Raw genomic sequence first — 16,967 nt, forward strand, 5'->3', positions numbered from 1 at the left:
TATTTTAGATAGTTTAAGTTTTTTTCCTGTCTGGAGAGTTAAACCTTGTAATTGTAACTGGTCTGTTCAAACTTAAGTTTCATTTATGTCAAGAGTTCAGCCTTGTAATTTGAACCTGTCTGTCTTGAGTGTTAAGCCTTATTACCTGTCTATTTGTCAGCATCATGTACCTTAAAAGTATAAGGCGATATGATAGGTATGTACCACTTTGTTAGACACAAATATGTGGACCAACAAACCCTCCACATTGTCTTACATGCTATAAACATTCCTTTGTTTTTGCTAAGTAGTCTGTATTTGGTGTCAATTTCAGTTGTAGGCTGATATCCATTTTCCTCAATATATAAAGTTTTCTTGCAAAATGAGTTGATGTACAGAATGCTAGTGAGAGAAATTATGAAGGGTTTGCCTCATTGATTTTGTTTGATTTTGTTACGTTTCAATATTGTTGTTTGTTTCCCCTAGTGGCAGTGCATAAAATTTGACAAAGCAGATTAACTTTAGCTTTAGCAAGTTTCAATATTATGTTTTTTTTGTAAATGAATTTTCAGTGTATATTTGGGAAAGTTACACATTTCTAATCTTTCAGAAAACTTTATTGATTGAAGAAGAGACATTTTAATTAATAGGTTATGTATTGTATAAGATATAACTTTTCCAGAATACAGGTACATTTAGCTTTAAGTTTGTATCAGTTACAAAATGTGAGAAGTTCTGATACAGATAACTGGTAATGGATTCTGCAAAAGTTGATTGTTCTTAAATGTTTGTTCATGAGTTGCATGCTAAATAACACATCAGTAAGAGACATATTAACTAAATAGGACAATGTATATACTTGGCTTATATATCTAACTTGAATGAATAAGGTGTGATGTTTTGTCCCTATATTGGTAATGAAAAACAAATGTTAATCTATATTCCTCTTATTTGACTATAGCTTTAGTCTAAATGTTAATAAAATTTAAACAAAAGACGTACTAACTTCTTTATGCTACGCTTAACTCAATTTTTATCAAAACAAGTTACACAGGAGGTTAAGTTTTTGTTTTAGTGTCGCTATCTAGTTACTAGTTGTTCATGTGGCAAATAATTTTTTTCTTTCATTTTTCTAGTCACCAAAGTAGAGACAGATTAGCCGATTTAGTGGCAGAACATTTGGATCATCTTCACTACCTGAATGATATACTCTGTATAAAGATTGATACCCTAAATGAAGTACTGACGGACCAGCTCCTTAACAGACTTCTTATTCCATTGTATGTCTATAGTCTGACTATGAGGAAGAAACATGCTGGTCGACAGGTATGCTATCAGCCCAAACACAGAGTAATGAAATATGTACTGGTACTTGTGATAAGTTTTCAGACCAAAAAAAGGAAACATTAATATTCTTAATGTCTGTAGCCTCATATATGATTTATTTTTGCATAAGTTGGTACATTTTTAGACAAGGCCAAACCTCCCCAGGACTCTTTAGGTATGAATTAACAATTATGATAATGCAATACCCCAACAGTTCAGAATTGTATCACATGTATTTTGTATACACTTATTGAGTAACAGCAAGCACACAGTGAGAATAACAGTAATGTGTGTGCACTTGAAAAAAAAATTCTTCATATGGTCCCCATTGATAGTTATCAGCCAGTTTAATAGGGTTCTGTAGTCAGCAGAAACAGCCCAAAGAAAAAAGTTCCTCAGCAAGAAAATGAAATATTGACATGTGTCAGGATCAGTATATGAAAATAGATTGATTTTTTTTCTGATTCAGACACTATTCATCTAAAAGTTTGAGTAAAGTTGCATATACTTACACATCTTTCTCAACTGCTCCATTATTTGTTGAAGAACCTAACCTGCCTTGGAGAAAATAAAGCTGTGATTGTATTTCTAATTTGAATTGAAGCACAGCTTTTTTTAAAAAGGAAAGGCAATCTTTTTTTAAATTGATGCAAAGCTTCTAGTTGCCTCAGTTTGATGTGCACTTGTTTATGTCACAGGATATTTGTAGAACATTCCCATAAACCATAAAGAACTATTTTTTTTCTGGAATTAGTACAAATTATGAAACTAAAATAGAATTTAAGTGGAGCTGCTTGTATGGAAAAAAATGAGAATTTAACAATGTTGAACCTCATGGCACTTGCTTCTGTAGGCAATATTCATGCCTTCAACATAATATATTTTTTTATTATGCTTTCAGGGTGACAAGAAACACATCAGTTCAGTTGTAGCTCTGTATCTCCTGTCTCAGGTTTGTTATTTCTATTTTGTTTATCCTATTTTATTTTTTGAGTCAAATGGGTGCCAAGACAAATTAAAATTATACATTGTAAAACATTGAAAACTAAAAGTGTTTAATACCCCATGAGTAAGTGTAAGACCTGTTTTTTGTCTGACCTCTTCTTCTTTAAATGCTTTATGAATTTTGGTCGACATGAAGTACACAAGACGAAGATCTGCATTTTGGCAATAAGGTCAGATCTGATTATTTATTAGAAGGTACATGTATGTCCCTTTTAACTCCAAAATATTCCTAAATCTACTGTTAAATTGTTTGTCATGGTGTCTTTCCTAAAACCAATAACATGAACTCACAGAAACAAGGAAAGTATCTCTTTATGTCAACATTAACAGGAAATTATCTGATTACTTGGAGTTGTCTCCCTTTGAACTTAAAAATTTTTAAAATCTACTCCCAAAACAAGGTCACAACACAAAACTGATACTACTGTCTAGATTTTTACAAACTTTGTATACATTGAATAGAGTGTATGTAGGTGTGCAGAATAATTACATGAAAATCTTATCTTAGGAATTTTAAAATCTTGAAACTTGATTGCTCTTTTGGATATTATATGAAAATCATATGACAATATGATAATTGATTATTAAAGGATTTATGCACTTTTGGACTTATAAATGTTCATAAATTTACTACTAAAGTGATATTTTCACTTATTTCCTGTACAATACTTACCTGAACTTCCTGAAATGGGATAATTTTTAAGCACTTAGGACGAAGATAGGCATATAGGTTGGAATTTTGTATCCAATTATATTTTTAAGTGTTGAGTACTTAGAATATAACCCACATCGTACTACTGTAACATCATTTTTATTGCTTCACCACATGAACTATTGAATCAATTTTTATGAAACATGGTAACCATACACCATTGTATTGGACCCAATCTTTATTCTTATATCTGTTATCTTCTGATTTTTTCCAGCAGGATACAGGCAAAGTTCTATTATATAAACACTATAAAGTTACCATCTCCAAGATGATATAGCCATGGTTGAATATATGAAGTGAATTCTTTTATTTATCAATTTTTATTCACATTCTTTCTAAGTTTATAAATTATTTAACATTGTAGGTTTTCTTAATCATCAGTTACTCACCATTAGTACGACAATTAGCTGAGATTATATTTGAGGGAGATTTATCTATACAGCACCATGACATTGCTAGTGATTCACCTCAAACTGTAAGTAAGGCATTGGTACTGAATAATTAGGGAAGAATGAAAAATGAAACAAGATGTTTAGGTGATTCTTTTGATACACACAACCCCAGCAATAAAGTTCATTTAAAAAACCTAAGAGGCTGCCATCTAGCTTTCAACTGTAAGAGTAGCACCCATAACATGACCGTTTCATAGCGGCCCTTATTTGAATTTAACAAATTTGTACAAAGCCATTTATCATTTGTCTGTCACTCAATAATAACAAAAATAAACAAAAATGAATTAGGCATCACCAATCAAATAACTAATGAATATTATAACTCAGCAACAATAAACAAACAGTTCCAGCCTAATATATATATACTGTCTCCTATGAAAAAGGAAAAATACACACAATTGATATATTAACAATTAAATTGGTGCTGGATTTTGTTCCCTTTTTCAAAATTTTGGGATTTGATACAGTTTATTTTTTTTATATCTCCCCCGCAAATAAAGTTTTCAGGTATATAGAAATCACCTCTTCTGTCTTTTGTCTGTCAGTTTGTTTACATTTCTTGGAAGCACAACTCCTCCTAAACCATTCAAGGGAACTAGATGAAGGTTGTGCCTTATATGCAGATGGGTATGACTCCAAAGGGAGATAATTCAACTTAAGGGTTAAATATGTTAAATTGTTTTACCATGTTAAAACATTGCAAGTGGACCTCTTCTCAAACTACTCAAAGGATTTTGATGAAAATTCATACTGTGAAAGTACTATTCTTCGTGGGGTACCAATTTTCGTGGATAGGCCAAACCACAAAATTTGGTTCCAAAGAAAAGAAGATTTCCATTTGTGTGTATACTGAAAACCTCAAAACCACGACTTCAAGAATCAAGAAACTTGTGTTTCTTCCCTGATCCACAAAAATTGGTATCCACGAATAAAAGTACTTTCACAGTAGTAAGGTTGGGCATCATATGAAGATGTTCATGTAGGAATATAAGAAGACTCCCACAGGAGATAACTAAACTACAGATTAGACTTAAAAAAAATATGCTAGGTTCTCAGGCCCTGCCGCATCCCTAAAACCCCCCCGCATCTGCGATTTTTCTTACGATAAAATCAGGAAATTTCATATCCATTCCAGAAATTTTCATATCCAGCCCAGAATCGACATTTAATTAGTTAAAATTTGTCTGAAAAATACGATGCAAATGTGGCTGTTATTTAACATTGATCATTAACAAAGAAAGTTTATCTCGTGGCTTTTATTTTTTGCCATGTCTCATATTCCAGTAAAGTTTTAATGCCATTCAGTATTTTATTTAACTTCTCAACATCCTGTAGGATTACAGAATTTTTCAATTAGATGAAAATTCTTTAAGAAAAAAAAACTTGCTTCTGATCAAAAGAAAAAAAAAAGCCTCTCTCCCACATCACTTTTTAAAAAAAAAATGGCACTCAGTATATAAATATATATGGTTATTGCTGCTGATGAGAGGCTACTCCATTAAACACGTGCACAGCATACTGAAATTTGCAATATTTATTTAAGATCAATATCTTTGTATTTAGCAATGAAATGTGGTTAGGATTACCCTTACAAAAGATAATAAACAAGTTTCCCAATGTGTTTTGAATTGGATGATATTTTTCACAGATTTTCATATGGTATTGAACTATTCCATTGTATTTCTAGAGACTAAGAGAATTTGTAGCCCCAGATGAAACATTAGAAGTGACCCTAGATAGCAATAGAGGGCAGCACCCATTTCTGCAAGGTGAAGTTGATGAACCTGTAACTACAGGAAATTCTACATTTTATATGAGAACTCGGTCAATGACTGAAAACTCACAGAGGGAAATGCATGGTACATGTTATAGTTATATTTGTTTAATACTTTTTAAATTTCCAGATATTAAATTAGATTATAATTGAAAAATAAGAATTGACCTTTAAGATAAGAAGTTTAATTTTGTGAGTTTAATAAGTAGAATGAAATAAAGCTGTTCAATGACATTTGAAGGATATTTATTATGTAGAAATTTAAGTTGACTCATTTATCTGGAAATTTCTCTCATCAGTGCATGCTGTTGTTGTATATCTGTTATGGAGTGTAATGTTAGGACTGGTGAATTTTAATGCTTATAATTATACCCCTTAAACAAAATCTGGGGTTAATATAGGAATCACCCTGTTTGTCCTATGTCCTCATTTCTTGTAGGCATAACTCAAAACATCTCAAGGGATTTTGATGAAATTTTATAGGTAGTTTTTTTTATTGTGTCTTCATGGATTACTGAATTTTAAATTTGGTATGTAGCCTTATATAGATGTGACATATGTAAGGGGTTTTGGGTGCTGTCGGATATCACCTTATGTGTGGGTATACCTAACAAGGCAATGCTTGCAATTCAGTGTTGGTTTTTATCCCCTGTTAATAATTATATGAATATTCTTTGTATTAGGTTATAGCTGCAGGTGTAATGATTTCTTACTTTGCTGTTTGATTTATTACATGATATGAGTATTACATTCTTACACATTATTCAGTCAAAATTTTATCCAGCTTGTGATAATGAATATAATGTTCCTTGCTTTATATTAAATAATGCTTTACTCGGAACCATAGAAACAATAAGTTCAATATAGTGTGTTATTTGATCAAGTCAAACAGCACTTTCAATGATCTATGTCACAAATGAGTGTGTAAGGGTATAGTATTCAGAATTTGATAATATACTGTGAATTATTTTCACTCTGTACAGTTTGGGCAACTACAACCACTCTCTATCTGTCCTTCTGTTCAGCTTTTCATAGTTGATTTCTCAGCTTTTATTGAACAAAATGGTTATATTTGTTATAAAGCTTCTAGATAATGAAATGTACCAGACCCTGTTTGAGGTTTTCATCTTCATCTTGTTTTCCTTGTGAATTGTTCATGTTTGTGTGTATAACGTTTTTTAATTGTGTGTTACCAGATTTACATGTATGTCAAATTTTTGTTGTCAAGTGTACAATTATATTTTAGTTTGACAAAGATACTATATTTAAAGACATGTACCATCTTACAAATTTAATAAAGATAAGTTTCATTAAAATTACTGAAGTATATCTTTTTCACTCATGTATATAAGATTAAGATGCCAATTTTACATATAGGTATATAAACGAATATTTGCTGATTAACTTGCAGATATAATGTACACAGATCAAGACATCATTCTGTATTGTTAGAAATGAATTATATTATTACCATTATTTAGAGAGTGGTACTAGTGCCCCTACAGACCCAGAAGGGACAACTAATACAAACCAGAACTGTACAGATGAGGAAAAGTTATACAGTACAATGAGATCTACATTACCTCCTGATGCTAGTGTGGAACAGAGACAGACTTCTTTTACTCTGGAAAATAGGTAAAATCAATGTTCAGTCATATAGACATTCAACCCAGGTAGAGTCAACTTACAGCCAGGTAGACATTAAAACTGGTAGAATCAAATTACAGTCAGGTAGATATTAAGACAGGTATAGTCAACTTACAGCCAAATAATTATCCAAAACAGGTAAAGTGAACTTACAGCCAAATAGACATTCAAAACAGGTACAGTCAACTTACTGCCAGGTAGACATTAAAACAGGTACAGTCAACTTACAGCCAGGTAGACATTGAAAACAGGTATAGTCAACTTACATCCAGGTAGACATTGAAAACAGGTAGAGTCAGATTACAGTCAGGTAGACATTAAAACAGGTACAGTCAACTGACAGCCAGGTAGACATTGAAAACAGGTATAGTCAACTAACAGCCAGGTAGACATTGAAAACAGGTAGAGTGAACTTACAGTCAGGTAGAAATTAAAACAGTTATTGTCAACTTACAGCCAAATAATTATCCAAAACAGGTGAAGTGAACTTACTGCCAGATAGACATTCAAAACAGGTACAGTCAACTTACTGCCAGGTAGACATTAAAACAGGTACAGTCAACTTACAGCCAGGTAGACATTGAAAACAGGTATAGTCAACTTACATCCAGGTAGACATTGAAAACAGGTAGAGTCAGATTACAGTCAGGTATACATTCAAAACATGTTGAGTCAACTTACAGCCAGGTAGACATTAAAACAGGTAGAGTCAGTTTACAGCCAGATAACTATCCAAAACAGGTAGAGTGAACTGCCAGCCAGATAACCATCCAAAACAGGTAGAGTGAACTTACAGCCAGGTGGACATTCAAAACAGGTAGAGTCGAATTAGAGTCAGGTAGACATTAAAACAGGTAGAGTGAACTTACAGCCAGGTAGACATCCAAAACAAGTAGAGTCAACTTAAAGCCAGGTAGACATTAAAACAGGTAGTGTCAGTTTACAGCCAGATAACTATCCAAAACAGGTAGAGTGAACTGCCAGCCAGATAACCATCCAAAACAGGTAGAGTGAACTTACAGCCAGGTAGACATTCAAAACAAGTAGAGTCAACTTACAGCCAGGTAGACATTAAAACAGGTAAAGTCAGTTTACAGCCATATAACCATCCAAAACAGGTAGAGTGAACTGCCAGCCAGATAACCATCTAAAACATCTGAAACAAGTAGTCAATTTACAGCCAGGTAGACATTTTACCCAGGTAGAGTCAATTTACAGCCAGATAACCATCCAAAACAGGTAGAGTGAACTTTCAAAACTGACATTAAATTGTTTCATTTGTGATGGCACAATATATTTATGACAAAACATTGACCTTGATAATAACTGATCTCTCAGACAGGAAATGATCAGGCAGTTTGAACTTAGGTCAAAATTATTTTAAAAGTTTATGAACTGTTTAAAATATATACTACTTGATGGCTTTTATCAGATGATGTTGAAAGGGACTTCAGTGCTTTGTTGACAAATGTAGTAATTAGAGTTGCCAGCGCTTTGTCAACAAAACTACCTAGAAGCTGCTTTTGGAAACAATTTATAGATTAGACCTGGTTAATAGCTGAATAAGTTGAAACATCTTTGATACCTATAATGAGTATTTGGCCTGATCCTATGTATAATTTATATTTGAATATACATGTTATGTACTATTTTTTATACGACAAAACAAATTGTTTGGTATATAGGGATTATCCTGTCTGTCTATACACCTGTCCATATATCTTGTAAGCACAAATCTATTCTGTCCATACTTGCAGCTGTTCAGGTTTCAGTCTCTGCAGTTGAATCAAGCTGCATGATGCGAAGCATTTTATTTTCACTTCAAAGGAACTTGTATATAAGTGCTACAAAGAAGTAGATACATGTACAATTGATTTTGTTCTAGATTAATAGATACATGTATGTAGGGAAAACTCCACTTAGTGATTTTCTTTTATCTTTATTTCAGTTATTGATATTCTGTGTATTTCAGACCATATTTAGAAGCCATATTTAATGCTTTGGAATGCAGTGAAAATGACTATGAGGCATTGTTTGCACTGTGTCTACTGTATGCCATGGGACATAATGATGGTAAGTACAATAGAATTAAAGTATCTGGCTTGGATAGAGGATGCTTGGTTTGCTTGGGTTATTGATACTTTGCTTACTGAATGATTGTGACAGATACATGCATATAGGAAAAACTCTACTTAGACTGTCAATTCTTCCATATCATTGGATGGTATAAACTGTATCACTATTTTCAATAATATTAAAGACATTGCTATTGACATAAGTGTTTCATCAACCATTTAACATCTTAAAAGTGTGAGTGTAGTATTTTGGATCTTCCTATCCTATTCTGAGTGTAGTATTTTTGATCTTCCTATCCCAGTGTGAGTGTAGTATTTTGGATCTTCCTATCCCATTCCGAGTGTAGTATTTTGGATCTTCCTATCCCAGTGTGAGTGTAGTATTTTGGATCTTCTTATCCTAGTGTGAGTGTAGTATTTTGGATCTTCCTATTCCATTCTGAGTGTAGTATTTTGGATCTTTCTATCCCATTCTGAGTGTAGTATTTTGGATGTTCCTATCCCATTCTGAGTCTAGTATTTTGGATCTTCCTATCCCAGTGTGAGTGTAGTATTTTGGATCTTCTTATCCCAGTGTGAGTGTAGTATTTTGGATCTTCTTATCCCAGTGTGAGTGTAGTATTTTGGATCTTCCTATCCCATTCTGAGTGTAGTATTTTGGATGTTCCTGTCCCATTCTGAGTGTAGTATTTTGGATCTTCCTATCCCATTCAGAGTGTAGTATTTCGGATTTTCCTATCCAATTTTGAGTGTAGTATCCTATCCCATTCTGAGTGTAGTATTTTGGATCTTCCTATCCCATTCTGAGTGTAGTATTTCGGATTTTCCTGTCCAATTTTGAGTGTAGTATCCTATCCCATTCTGAGTAGTATATTGGATCTTCCTATCCCAGTGAGTGTAGTATTTTGGATCTTCCTATCCCATTCTGAGTGTAGTATTTTGGATCTTCCTATCCCATTCTGAGTGTAGTATTTTGGATCTTCCTATCCCATTCTGAGTGTAGTATTTTGGATGTTTCTGTCCCATTCTGAGTGTAGTATTTTGGATCATCTTGACCAGTGGGAGTGTAGTATTTTGGATCTTTCTAACCCATTCTGAGTGTAGTATTTCGGATTTTCCTATTCAATTTTGAGGGTAGTATCCTATCCCATTATGAGAGTATATTGGATCTTCCTATCCCAGTGTGAGTGTAGTATATTGGATCTTCCTATCCCATTCTGAGTGTAGTATTTTCGATCTTTCTATCCCATTCTGAGTGTAGTATTTTCGATCTTTCTGTCCCATTCTGAGTGTAGTATTTTCGATCTTCCTGACCCAGTGTGAGTGTAGTATTTTGGATCTTCCTATCCCATTCTGAGTGTAGTATTTCGGATTTTCCTATTCAATTCTGAGTGTGGTATCCTATCCCATTATGAGTAGTATATTGGATCTTCCTATCCCATTCTGAGTGTAGTATTTTGGATCTTCCGATCCCAGTGTGAGTGTAGTATTTTCGATCTTCCTATCCCATTCTGAGTGTAGTATTTTGGATCTTCGTATCCCATTCTGAGTGTAGTATTTTGGATCTTCCTATCTCAGTGTGAGTGTAGTATTTTGGATCTTCCTATCCCATTCTGAGTGTAGTATTTTGGATCTTCCTATCCCATTCTGAGTGTAGTATTTTGGGTCTTCCCATCCCATTCTTATTGTATGATTTTGAAGATGTTTTAAATGGAGCTTTATGAAGTTCACATGATCTTCATATTAAATTAATGTAATAGGGATTTCATGTGAAAATTAAGCATGGAGTTCATGTGAAGGCTTAATGTAGACAAATTTCACAGGAACTATGTGAGAAGAAAAATTTTCTTATTTAAGGTAAAAAAAAAACAGGAAAAAATCAGATGAAAACCTTGTTCATTTTATTATGTAGCTGTACTAACTACATATATGTAATTTCTTTCTTTGTGGTAACAGAAGGTATGCAGTGGTGTTGTGTTACTTATTAAAGAACATTCCAGTTACTTATATAATGCTGTTTTTTTAATTTCAATAATGTACATTTAGGCATAATTAAATGTGCTGTAAGACAGTTTTATTTTACTTTATTAAATTCATCAAAATTGAAGCTTCATCTGAGTTGTTACAATCCCTTTGCATCTGTCGCTTGTTCTCTTTTGTTGTTAACTCTTCTTGAATAAGGTCAGAAAATGACCCTTATAGTCTTAAATGTCTTCAATTACACAAGTGAATTCCTTATTAGAGTTATTTCCCTTAAAAAAAACAAGAAAATGTCCAATTTTGTGGTTTTAGCTTATATCTTGAATATTATTCGAGATAATTGATTAAACGTTCTTTATGTCCAGGCATATAAAAGAACCAGTATCCACTAGGTCAAAGCGTATGAAAGTATCTAAAAAATGAAAATTTTGATAGGCAGATGGAAACTTTCAATTGTTGATGACAGTGCTTACCAAAGTATAAATAATTCAGAGTTATATAAAAACATTTTATGGGAGTTATTTCCCTTTGTGACACTACAGATGATTCAGACCAGACATTTAAACTTTCCTAGGAAGTTCAGTCTGACTGAATTCTATTGTTCAGGACTGACAGACTGATATTATTTGTGATCTCTTCGAACATTTTACTGTACCTGGAATGTTTTTGTTGTTAGTACTAACATTAATAGAATTACCCTCTACACATTGTCTACTTCAAAGTTACTTTAGTTTTGCTCTTTGAATCAATTCATTATGTTGATTTGTTACTCCAAGTTTATGATGTTCTTATTTGCATGTTGTAACATTTATTCTCTTCAATTTCATTTCATTGAACTAACTAATTTGATGAACAGAGAATTGTAGATAAATGCACTGTAAATAGAATGTTATTATGACTAATTTATTACTATGATTGCAACAGTGAAAAAAATATCACCTTTTTTTAGCTCACCTGGCCGATGGCCAAGTGAGCTATTGCCATCACTTGGCGTCCATCCTCGGTGTTAACAATTTTTCAAAATCTTCTCCTCTGACACTACTCGACCAATTCGAATCAAACTTAGTATGAATGTTCCTTAGGGTATCCTGCATAGATTTGTTGTGTGGATTTTTGATCTGTCGAAAAACATGGCCACTGTTACTAAAAATAGAACCTAGAGGTCAGACAGTAATTCTCACATATATCTCCAAAATTATTAGGTTTAGCCAAGTTATGACCTGGTTAATGTGTTCAGCATGATGAAATCTGTCTGTGGTCAAATTTTTATTGTAATTTGTTAAGCCATTTTGGAGTTATTGTCCTTTTTCGACAATTTTTTTTTGCTATTTTTAATGTTATTTCTTTCAAAAATCTTCTCCTCTGACACTACTTGACCAGCTGGAACCAAACTTGGTATGAATGTTACTTGAGGTATCCTGCATAGAACTGATTGTGGGGATTTTTGATCCGTCAAAGAACATGGCTGCCATTACTAAAACGCATACATCTCCAAAACCGTTAGGTTCAGCCAAATTCTTTCATTTGCTGAAATGAGCCTTGTTATAAGGCCTTCAAAAGTCTCCAGGGATCAAAGATGTAGGCGACTCCTTGTAAGAGTTATTGCCCTTGAAAGATGAAAAATGGCGGTTGTTTTTTTTTAGTTTTCAGCCAATATCTTGAAGACTATAATAGATAGAAAGAAACTTCCAATTGACGATGTGATCCTTAGGATAAGTCCTACCAAAGTCTTTTTAAGTTAAAATTGTGTGACAACTCCTTGTTAAATTTATTGCCCTTGAAAGACAAACTTTAACCTGGTGAGCGATTCAGGTTCCTGGGAGCCTCTTGTTGTTTAATATTTAGAATTAGCTGAATTGAGATTATGCCATTAAAAATGTTTGAGTTATATGGAATTTGTAACATTAGGACGGTTTCATACATTTTGGAGAAGAGAAAGGGATTTTTAATATACATGCTGAACAAATCTATTATATTAGTGCATCTTAAAAAGACATCCAGTACTAAAACTGATTTGGGAACCATTCATATTACATGTATCTAATAAGCTCATAATCAGAAAAGTTAGCAACTCTTATACATTTGTAATAATTTTCCGTTGGTTTATTTGATATTTAATACTGTCGTAGTAAAGTAATTGTTGTCCTGTGCAATTGTTATGTGTAACTTTATGGAAAGAGACCTAATTGCTATTTTATTAATTAAGCTTATTCACAAATTCAGTATATATACACTTTGGAAATTGCAGCATATGTTTTTCATACGTTTTAAAAAACATATGTTTAGGACTTTCGACCAATAGATGAAAAAATTTGAATAAAATCTCATGGAAATGATCTATTTTCAATACAGAATTGCTGTAGAAAGTGTATGTGTTGATGTGATTTGACATGCCATATATTTCCATATCTGCTCTACACATGAAAAATTATGTTGCAATTTTCTGTTGAATTTGGAAGTTGATGTTGGAATGTAGTTAATACTTCCATATCAAATAAAAAGTTTTAGAAGTATATAGATCACCCACCTTATGTTAAATTAGTACATATTTGAGAATATATATGTCGATATGTATTTGTTAGTATCCCTTTTATCATGTTTTAAAGTTGCTCGTGAATTGTTGTTGAGTAAATTCTGTACCAATGTATTTGGTGAAGTTAATTATTTCTTCTTTTATGGACATTGTTTCAGTAAAAAAAAGTATGTTGTTAAAATGGCTTGCATCAAAATATTTTCAAAATTGTAAACCAATGTATTTGAACAAAAAGCAATTACTTATATCATTAAATGTTGTTTTTTTTTTGTTTTTTTTAATTTATTTTACTGAATTGTTTTCAATGTTCATACTTATATTTTGTAACAAGTGTTTATTACTCATTCATAATTTTGTAAAATGCCTACAAGGCTTCATGTAAACATTACAGACACAAAATTTCAGGTATTCATCAAGGGTTAATGGATTCTGTTTTGATGCCAACAGAGAAGTCTGAGGTATGTAAAAACCTGACTAATTAGCTATAAAATACACCCACTCATTAAGTTCCTACAAAATTATGTGTATACTAAGATATCAAGAGCTAACCACTTACTTAGGCTCCTTGATTTAATCTCAATAGTGCCATGTAAGGCATCCACTTATGAACATGTGCAACTTCATGTTGAAGTTGTAAAAATAATCTGCAAAGCTCCATGTTTGTTTGGTCTCTTCGCTGACTTGCCTTCCCTACTACTCTCCATTGTTTGGTCTCTTCACTGACATACCTTCCGTACTTCTCTCCAGTGTTTGGTCTCTTCACTGACATACCTTCCCTACTTCTCTCTAGTGTTCGGTCTCTTCACTGACATACATTCCCTACTTCTCTCTACTGTTTGAGCTCTTCACCAACTCTGACATACCTTCCCTACTTCTCTCCAGTGTTGGTCTCTTCACTGACATACCTTCCCTACTTCTCTCTAGTGTTTGGTCTCTTCACTGACATACCTTCCCTACTTCTCTCCAGTGTTGGTCTCTTCACTGACATACCTTCCCTACTTCTCTCTAGTGTTTGAGCTCTTCACTGACATACCTTCCCTACTTCTCTCCAGTGTTTGGTCTCTTCACTGACATACATTCCCTACTTCTCTCTAGTGTTTGAGGTCTTCACTGACATACCTTCCCTACTTCTCTCTAGTGTTTGGTCTCTTCACTGACATACCTTCCCTACTTCTCTCCAGTGTTTGGTCTCTTCACTGACATACCTTCCCTACTTCTCTCTAGTGTTTGAGCTCTTCACTGACATACCTTCCCTACTTCTCTCTAGTGTTTGAGCTCTTCACTGACATACCTTCCCTACTTCTCTCCAGTGTTGGTCTCTTCACTGACATACCTTCACTAATTCTCTCTAGTGTTTGGTCTCTTTACTGACATACCTTCCTTACCTCTCTCCAGTGTTTGGTCTCTTTACTGACTTACCTTCCCTACTTCTCTTCAATGTTTGGTCTCTTTACTGACATACCTTCCCTACTTCTCTCTAGTGTTTGAGCACTTCACTGACATACCTTCACTAATTCTCTCTAGTGTTTGGTCTCTTTACTGACATACCTTCCCTACTTCTCTCTACTGTTTGAGCTCTTCACCAACTCTGACATACCTTCCCTACTTCTCTCCAGTGTTGGTCTCTTCACTGACATACCTTCACTAATTCTCTCTAGTGTTTGGTCTCTTTACTGACATACCTTCCCTACTTCTCTCCAGTGTTGGTCTCTTCACTGACATACCTTCACTAATTCTCTCTAGTGTTTGGTCTCTTTACTGACATACCTTCCTTACCTCTCTCCAGTGTTTGGTCTCTTTACTGACTTACCTTCCCTACTTCTCTTCAATGTTTGGTCTCTTTACTGACTCACATTCCTTACTTCTCTCCAGTGTTTGGTCTCTTTACTGACTTACCTTCCCTAATTCTCTCCTGTGTTTGGTCTCTTTACTGACTTACCTTCCCTATTTCTCTCTAGTTTTCTGTGGAACAGAACTTAAAACAGACATTGTACACCACTTTCATTTGAAAATGAGATGTAATGATATTTTCATTGTCAGTTTGTCAGAGTAGTAAAAATCTGAAAGGAAAACTGAAATTTCAATTTTTTTTTTCTCTTGCTGGAAAAATGTGGTAAAACCAACAATTAAAAAAACTATGGCCCTATGATTCTTTTGTTTCAATTCACCTGCTGTTTTATTTTAATGCCTATTGTACATTGATATTTGATTCTCTTTCAGACCAAGGACCATTATAATGTGGCATTAGTAGAGAGACTGATTAGAATTATTACTTTAGCTTGTCAGAGTGGTAAGTAAGGGAGACAATTCATGATAAGCACAGTTATGCATTAGCATTGTCAATTTACTTTTGATAGTTTTAAATCTCATTTTTTTTTCAATATTGATGAAAAAATTAAATTTTTAATTTTTCATAGCTTTGATCTATCTTATAAAATCATTTTTAATTCCAGTTAGGATTGAAGTTTTTCTCTTGAGCATCTTCAAAATAATCTTTTAACAAAAGAAACTTTTATTTTATCTGTAGGTAGTAAAGTCAGATTATCAACATTGGAATTGACTATCAAGCTGCTTAAACAGCTGGTATATAAGAATGGGAAGTCCTACCTACAGGACAGACATCTGGCTAGTGTAGAGAATGCCAGAGAGTGTTGTACACAGATACTTAGAAATTTCTATAAGGTTGGTTCATCATGTGACATATCTTCTTGAATGGCTGTTTTTTTTGTGGAAAAGTGATATTTTATGTTTAAAACAGAACTTATTTGCAAAATCCTGTTAGAAATAGTTATTGTCTCAATACCAAGGAAGTTAAAAAGGGGGACGTGTTAACTTCCTGCTATGTTTTCATCCATCCTTACATGGTTATACCCTTGTAAATATCTGTACTCTTATAGTAACCTCTTTCATTGAAATCAGTAAAGTGAAGATATAATTATTCCACTAGAGAATCTCGCACACTATTTTTTATGTCACAGTCAAAGTTCAAGACAACCTGGTCAAATTTTTATTCCTTAACAACATTATGAAAACTAGAATTTGTATCATTGAATGGAATTAGACCCTACATAGTTGGTATTTCCAAAAGTATATAATTCTAATGTTTCTTTAGATTATAGCTTTAAGTAACAGTCTTTATTACTGGTAAAATCAGATAGGAGGTGATTCATGCAGTGTGAATTTAATATTGACTGATACTTCATTACTGGTTAACGTGTATAGCCCAACCCGAACAAAGTTAACTAGGTGAAAATGCATCCCACTTCTTTCTGTTTGGCTGTGTGCAAGGAAGGCTATGTTTAATCACTGATTTCTGCATTTATAAATCTGTATTTTACAATTTAACAATTTTGTATTTGACTGTTTATTTACTTCGATGTTGTTCACCCTGATTATATCATTACAGAGTGAAGAGATGTTTTTGGACATGTTTGAAGATGAATATAGAGAAATGAAGGTAAAGATTTACAATGGAGTTTAAACA

At 33.3% G+C, this 16,967-nt stretch overlaps 1 protein-coding gene across 4 annotated transcripts in view; it reads left to right on the forward strand.

Moving 5' to 3' along the window:
* LOC148619046 (protein CLEC16A-like) overlaps nt 1-16,967 on the forward strand; it is a 59,790-nt gene that overhangs the window by 9,376 nt on the left and 33,447 nt on the right. For 3 of the 4 annotated variants that reach the window (XM_088578572.1, XM_088578573.1, XM_088578575.1), the window contains 10 exons: nt 1,116-1,305; nt 2,207-2,257; nt 3,387-3,497; nt 5,162-5,333; nt 6,730-6,883; nt 8,868-8,968; nt 13,889-13,941; nt 15,704-15,773; nt 16,011-16,165; nt 16,890-16,940. In XM_088578572.1, the coding sequence (XP_088434698.1) occupies nt 1,116-1,305; nt 2,207-2,257; nt 3,387-3,497; nt 5,162-5,333; nt 6,730-6,883; nt 8,868-8,968; nt 13,889-13,941; nt 15,704-15,773; nt 16,011-16,165; nt 16,890-16,940 (1,108 nt within the window). The remainder of the gene's footprint in view (nt 1-1,115; nt 1,306-2,206; nt 2,258-3,386; nt 3,498-5,161; nt 5,334-6,729; nt 6,884-8,867; nt 8,969-13,888; nt 13,942-15,703; nt 15,774-16,010; nt 16,166-16,889; nt 16,941-16,967) is intronic. The other variant, XM_088578574.1, reaches the window with a different exon arrangement.

Source organism: Perna viridis, chromosome 4, assembly GCF_037379345.1.
Source record: "Perna viridis isolate PV_CMFRI_1.1 ecotype Kerala chromosome 4, ASM3737934v1, whole genome shotgun sequence".
Classification (NCBI taxonomy): domain Eukaryota; kingdom Metazoa; phylum Mollusca; class Bivalvia; order Mytilida; family Mytilidae; genus Perna; species Perna viridis.